Source organism: Rhea americana, unplaced genomic scaffold, assembly GCF_003343005.1.
Source record: "Rhea americana isolate MKP2758 unplaced genomic scaffold, rheAme1 scaffold_319, whole genome shotgun sequence".
Classification (NCBI taxonomy): Eukaryota; Metazoa; Chordata; class Aves; order Rheiformes; family Rheidae; genus Rhea; species Rhea americana.
In genome coordinates, this window is record NW_028186445.1 from 30,046 (window position 1) to 36,886 (window position 6,841).

General features: G+C 69.9%; 2 protein-coding genes across 2 annotated transcripts in view; one reads left to right on the forward strand and one right to left on the reverse strand.

Moving 5' to 3' along the window:
• CNTNAP1 (contactin associated protein 1) overlaps positions 1-439 on the reverse strand; it is a 9,225-nt gene extending 8,786 nt beyond the window's left edge. Inside the window, exon 1 of the mRNA XM_085310380.1 lies at positions 361-439. Within this exon, the coding sequence (XP_085166506.1) occupies positions 361-439 (79 nt within the window). The remainder of the gene's footprint in view (positions 1-360) is intronic.
• Positions 440-2,145: 1,706 nt separating this feature from the next.
• CCR10 (C-C motif chemokine receptor 10) lies at positions 2,146-4,407 on the forward strand. The gene is made up of 2 exons (XM_085310375.1): positions 2,146-2,157; positions 3,144-4,407. Exons 1-2 carry the CDS (start codon positions 2,146-2,148, stop codon positions 4,224-4,226), a joined length of 1,095 nt encoding a protein of 364 aa, XP_085166501.1. The 3' UTR covers positions 4,227-4,407.
• The last annotated feature ends 2,434 nt before the right edge of the window (positions 4,408-6,841 follow it).

Genomic DNA, 6,841 nt, shown 5'->3' on the forward strand with positions numbered 1-6,841 from the left:
GGCGCGGCTCGGGAGCGCCGGGGGATGCTCCGGGTGCCGGGGATGCTCGGGAGCACCGGAATGCTCTGGAGCATCGGGATGCTAGGGAGCACCAGGATGCTCGGGAGCACCGAGGGATGCTCCGGAGCRCCGGGATGTTCGGRAGCGCCGAGGGATGCTCGGGAGCACCGAGGGATGCTCCGGAGCACCGGGATGTTCGGGAGCGCCGAGGGATGCYCSGGAGCACCGAGGGATGCTCCGGAGCRCCGGGATGYTCGGAAGCGCCGAGGGATGCTCGGGAGCAGCGGGATGCCGAGTGGCGGCCCGCAGTGCGGAGTGGAGCTCCCGGGCCGGGCCAGGCCGGGCCGGGGCCGGACTTACGTGCGAGGCAGCCGGGGCCGGGGCGCAAGAGGCCGGCGCAGGCGGCGAGCAGGAGCCCGAGGAGGCGGCGGCCGCCCATGCTGGAGCGCCCCGAGCGCCCTCGGCGCCGCCGCTGCTGCAGCCGCTGGCGGAGCGGGACCGGCGGCTCCGCCCTGGGGGCGGTGGCGGGGCGGGGCCGCTACCGGGGCCGGTACCAGGGCGGGGCCGAGCCCCCTCGTTCTCCTCCCGGCCCCGCTCGCCGTGGGGCCGCGATCGGCGCCCTCGGGGGAGCCCCCGGGAGCCCGATGCGATGGGTGCGRTCCCACGGGCAGTGCGGGGCCGGCAGTGGCCCACGACCCTGGGCACRGGGAGTCCAGGGAGCATAGGGCGGGAAAGAGGGGGAGAGCAGGGTGCAGGGCGAGCGCTGCACAGGCTGAGCAGAGCCTGGGGTGAGCAGTGCACTGGGACCAGGTGARCAGGGCATGGGGCAGACAGGACATGGGGCAGCCGGGACATGGGGCAGCCAGGACACAGTGACAGCAGAGCCCAGGGAGCGCCTTGCACGGCGGGGGTGGACAGCACTGGGGGTGTGTGGGGAKCACTCCGGGCACCAGCAGCTCCCGAGCAGCCTGCAGACCTCACTGGTCCCAGCCAGGTCCCCGCAGCCCCCCAGGGCTGCAGCTGCAGCAGCAGAGGCAGGGAAAGAGTTAAGTGGTGTCTGCCAGCGGTATCGCAGCAGATGTGGCAGTGGCTTGTAATCAAGCAGCAGATTAAGGCCTGCGGGTTCAGGGTTTGCCTGTGTCTCCAGTGGTGCAGAAGGCCTGGATTTAGCCTATATTCATTCCCAAACATCTCYGGACACCCGCGGAGGTGATGGGGAGGGGGGTTGCCACCGCCTGGCCTACATATGGTCCCTGCCGCCCAGACGGCGCAGCGCTCTGAGCCCCCAGCACTGCAGGGAGCCCTGCTCTGCGGGGCCGGTGGTRTGCCGAGGAGCTGGGCACAGCGCTGACACCAGCCCCGTGCACCGGTAGGTGCTGGGGGCTTCGCAGGGTCCCACCTGCACCGCGGCGGTCGCCAGCGCTGCTTCCTGTGCGGGGAGCCAAGAGAGAACAGAAAGTCCCAGGTGCAGGGCTGTGGGGAGCCGGGGGCATGCGAGGTATGCTGCATCRCAGCCCAGCACTGCACCAGCAGGATGGGAGCCGGGCTGGACRAGAGCAGGCCCTGCCTGGCCAGCACATGAGGGCCGAGCTGGGATAAACATGGAGAAAGGGGGATTGAGGGATTACTGCCGCGAGAGGCAGAAAGCCTATTAAAGCCTGGAATCAGTTTGCTTCCCCCGGGGAGAGGAAAGGGGGCCTCTCCCCCRCAGACACTAATCCACACCTTACTGTGGAGCTGGGAGTCTCCTTGCAGAGCTGCAACAACCGGCAGTATCTCCACCCAGGTCATGGAGCGGCTGTGGCCAAGTGCCTGGCTGCCGTGGTCCGTGCAGGGCGGCCGGGGTCCCGTGCCGCAGGCCGAGGCACTGCCCGGTGCCATTCCTGTGCCTGCGTGGCATTGCTTCGTGGGGCTCCGCTGTTTCTGCACCCAGGGTGTGGACCCTGGCTGCAAAGCCAGAGGTGCATGGTGCTGCTCAGGAGCGGGGTCGCGCCTCCCCTCCGTCCTTCCCCTCGGGGCCGGGCTCGTACTCCCAGCAGAGTTCTCAGTATCGAGTGGGGCACGTGGTCAAACCACAGGTTGCAGAGCTCAGAGGTGCAGCAGCTGTGGACCTGCCAGGTCAGAGGAGCAGGGTGGTGCCACGCGATGGAGGAGCAGGTGGGGGCTCCCGCGGAGGGCTCGTGGGGACCGGGCAACTGCATCCCTTGCTGCCTCTTGCTTTGCTCTTAAGCTGTGCTCTTGGAAGGCTGCGGGGTTTCAATGCCAAAAGGCAAAGCACTGGAGTGCAGTGGGCCAGGAGCAAGGCAGGAGCTGCGGGGAAGCTGCCTCTCCCAGCGCTGGCGGAGACTGAATGCACCCGCCAGCTGGGGGGGGGGGAAATCTGGTCCTGCCGCCCCACACCGCAGGCTGCTCCAAGCTGGGAGCCATGCCTGATCATGGCCTCGGCCACCACAGGGGCCTGGTGCAAGGCTGCAGTGCCGTGCATCCCCCCCAGTGCAGGGCCGGGGCGCTGGGAGCTGGGGGTGCAGCACACGTCGCCCTGCCGGGCAGCCAGCTCCCCAAGAGCTGCCGGCTGGGAGCCGTGCCAGTGCCTGGGGCTGAGCCGCACTGGTTCCTGGGGCTGCGTGGGGGCAGCGGGTGCTCAGGGCCCCTCCTTGGATCTGCTCCCTGCTGGCAGGCTGACGGTTGGTGGCGGGATGCGGGGCTGCGCCTTGCTGCCTGGGAACGGCGTGGCCACTCTCGCAATGACTGAGCACGGGAACCTCCCGCCGCCTGAGCGTGGGGCGGAAATGCGGTCACGCGTGGGGCCACCTGCCCAGCCCAGCTGTCGGGGTGTGTTTCAGGCCCCCCCACAGAAGGTTTGGGGCATGCTGCATCAGGCAGCTATGCCATGCCATGCAGCACTGTGCAGTGTGCTGTGCAGTGCCMTGCAGCACCGCACAGCACCGTGCAGTGTGCTGTGCAGCACTACGCAGCATGCTGTGCAGCACTATGTGGTGGGCCTGTAGCATGCATGCAGCACCATGCAGTGTCCCATGCAGTGCTGTGCAGCATACCATGAAGCACGCTGTGCAGTGCAGTGCAGCACACCGTGCAGCGCCGCGCTGCACAGACCTGCTCTGGCTCAGGCTCCCTCTGTGCAGGCCACCCCCAGCCCCATGGCCATGGAGCCCACTGCCACCACCGACTTCTACTCTTGGACAGAGGAGTACTTGTGGGAGGACGGCGCACTGCCCGAGCTGTGCGAGAAGGAGTCCGTGCAGGGCTTCGCCCGCACCTACCAGCCGGCTGTCTACCTGCTGCTCTCGCTGCTGGGAGTCGCAGGGAACGGGCTGGTGCTGCTCACACACACCCGCTACCGCAGGGCACACAGCATCACCGACGTCTGCCTGCTGCACCTGGCCCTCTCCGACCTGCTGCTGCTGCTGACGCTGCCCTTTGCYGTCACCGTCACGCTGCAGGGCTGGGCCCCGGGCACAGCCGCCTGCAAGGCCCTGCAGGGCCTCTATGCCCTCAACTTCTACAGCGGCTTCCTCTTCCTCACCTGCATCAGCGTGGACCGCTACGTGGCCATCGTGCGGCTGCCGGCCGCCTGCCGCCTGCGCCCGCGGGCTCGCCGCTACGGCTGGCTCGTGGCGGGGCTGGCCTGGCTGCTGGCCGCGCTGCTGGCCCTGCCCCAGTTCATCTACGGCCAAGCGGAGCAGCACCAGGACCTTCGGCTCTGCCGAGTGGTCTTCCCGCCGGCCGTCTCCCGGGCGGCCCGGGGGGCCACCAACCTGGCCCAGGTGCTACTGGGCTTCGCCGTGCCCTTCCTGGTGATGGCCTGCTGCTACACCGCCGTGGCCCGCACGCTGCTGGCGGCCCGTGGCGCCCAGCCCCACCGGGCGCTGCGCGTGCTGCTGGCCCTCGTGCTGGTCTTCGTGGCCCTGCAGCTGCCCCACAGCCTCATGGTGCTGCTGGACACGGCCGAGCTGCTGGCCAGCTGGGAGGCCAGCTGCGCCCAGAGCCGCCGCAAGGACCTGGCACTGCTGGTCACCGGCGGGCTGGCCTACCTGCGCTGCTGCCTCAACCCGCTGCTCTACGCCTTCCTGGGCCAGCGCTTCCGCCGCGAGCTGTGGCTGCTGGCCAGCGACGCCGGCTGCGTGGGGCCCATCGACCCACGCTGCTCCAGCTGCCCCAGTCCCCGCCGGCGGAGCTCGCTCTCCACCTGCCAGGACGTGGCRTAGGGAGGCTGTGCCCCATGGCCAGTGGGGAGGGGGGGCTCACACCCCTGCCCACCTCCCTCAGAAGAGCTTTATTTTTGCACAGAGACTGCCCCAYGCCCTGCAGAGCTGCTCAGTGGGACAGGACTGGACGGACGGCACAGTGCCCTGTGCATGCRTGGCAGGGGGGCTGCAGCCTGGCAGAGCCTTATGCATTGCTGGGCTGGTGGAAAAGCAGCCGGTGGTGCCCCATGCACACACGGGCAGAGGGATGCGGGGCCTGGCGGTGCCCAGCGCACGCGTGGGCAGGGTGATCTGCGCAGTGGCCTGTGAGCTGCGGGTGGCCGACACGGTGTCCCAATGCCCTGCAGCCCTCAGGCTGGGGCGTCCACGGCAGCGCTCCGTGACCACCTTCATTCCTATCCCTCCTGGCAAATAAACGGTGTTGGCGCCCACCGGGAGAGCGGCCGCGTGGTGCGGGCCGGGGCCCGGGGTCTGGGGCCCGGGGGCCGGCGGGGGCGGCGGGGGGCCGGCGGGGCTGCCCGCACGGCGCTCGCGGCGGAGCCTCGGCGGGCCCGGGTGCCGGCCCCGCAGGGCCTGGCCCTGCCCGCACCGTCCCCTGCCCGCGGGGACCGGCGCCGCGGCCCCCCGGGGGGCAGGACAGAGCCCCGGACGGGGCTCCCGCGGCCGCCGGCGGCGCGGGGACGAGCTGCTGCTGCGCGGGCCCCGAGAGCCGGGTCCGGGGAGGGCTCGGGAATGGGCCCGCTGCCGGCTCCGCAGCCCGGGGCCGGGCAGGGATTGGGGGGGCCGGGGGTGGCAGAACCGCGGGCAGAGCCGGGCAGGCGGGGCCGGGGGCTGGGCACCCCCCGGGCAACCCTGCAGTGCACCAGGCCGGGAGCCCCCGTCCGGGCAGGGGCTTTCCTCTCCTCTGCTTTCACTCCCCAGGCAGGAGAGCGCTGCCCCAGCGCCTCCTGGCCGGCTCCCGGCTCGCGGGCCTGGGCCGGCCGTGCTCCGGCCGGCCACAGCCCAGACTGCGGGAGCGGGAGCCAGACAAACGCTCCAAGCTGCTCTCCAGGGCTTTTGCAGCAGAGCCAGAGCTTTCCCAGCCTCCCAGGGGCTGGAGGCTGTTTCCCACTCACCCAGGCGCTCTTGGCGCCAGCATTCRCCCAGCCTTGCTCCTGGGAAGAAGCCAGCCGGACCCTTCGCCTAGTTCCTGGCAGGAAACGCGATTACAGCTGAGTCAGCAGCCGCAGCCACGTCCCCCCAGGGCCGCCGCACGTGAGCAGCCGTGGAGCTGGAGCGGCTGTGACACAGCTGTGCCCAGAGCTGTGCCACAGCCGTGCCCACAGCCGTGCCACAGCCGTGCCCAAAGCAGGCCCTATGGCATCGCCCATGGACATGCCCGAAGCTGGCCCCCCATGCCTACGGCATTGCCCACAGACATGTCCAACACTGGCCCCACAGCTGTGCCCACAGCCRTGCCTGAAGCTGGCCCCACCACCCATGGCGGTGCCCACAGCATTGCCCAGGGACACGCCGGCAGCCCTGCCACCAGCTTACTGCAGCACCCCGCTCGACATCTGCTCCAAGTTCCCACACCCCACACCGGCCGCCTCCAGCCCCACTGTGCCGGGCGSATGGCTGCTGGGAGCAGCAGCAGCGTGGGAGGGAAGCTGGCAGGCAGCAGTTCCTGCGTGCACCTCCTGGCCCCTATGGCTGCTCCCAGAAACATTTTTGACCCAACAGCTGTAGCAGCACCAGAGCCCATGGCTGATGTGCTCAACCCCTCCTGGGGCCCTGCACGGCTGCTGTCAGCCCTGGCGTGTGGTGGCAGCACTGAGCTGGGCTCCACAGGCACTGGGGGGATGGTGGGGGGAGCCTGGGGGGGGCCCTTGGAGTGAAGACGCAGCAGATACTGGCAGAAGTGTCTTACCTAGACACAGACCACCACCACCACCCCCCGCACAAAGAACTCCTCATCCACACAGGAACAGCACCGAGGGGTGGCAAAAGCCRTGTGAATTTGGGCTGAAAGCACCCTACAGCGTGTGGGGCACTGGCTGCATCTGGGCAGCCTGCAGCACCCATCCGTGCAGCGCCCAGCAGCACCGTGGCCCTGCCAGGCTGCACCAGCCTCCGGCTGTTGGTGCCCGCGCCTCTGCGTGCAGATGGTCTCCTGGAGGCCGGGCCAGCGCCTGCAACCGGTGCCATACGGCAGCTCCACACTGCCATCGTGACACCTGGCCACTCGGTCCAGCCCTGCTGCAGTGAGGGGGCTGCATGGGGTCCCTGTCACCGTCACCCCCAGCAGGGTGCTCAGCTGGGCGTGAGCTGCCTCCGGTGCCTGGCACCTAGTGCCCAGCGCAGCTGCAYGTGGTGCTGGGTGCTGACACCAGCTGCGCATGGTGCCCAGTGCTCATAAGGCTGCACCCAGAGCCCGGTGCCTGCCCATCACCGGGGGCCCAGGGCTGACGGGGYGCTCATGGGGCCACTGCCCAGACCRGCTGCAGGAGCTGCCTGGTGCCAACCAGCTCCACGTGGCCCCAGTGCCTGGACAGGGTGCACATGATGCCTGTGCCCAGGCCGGGTGCACGCAGAGCTGGCACCGGGACAAGGTGCACGTGGAGCTCGTGCCCGGA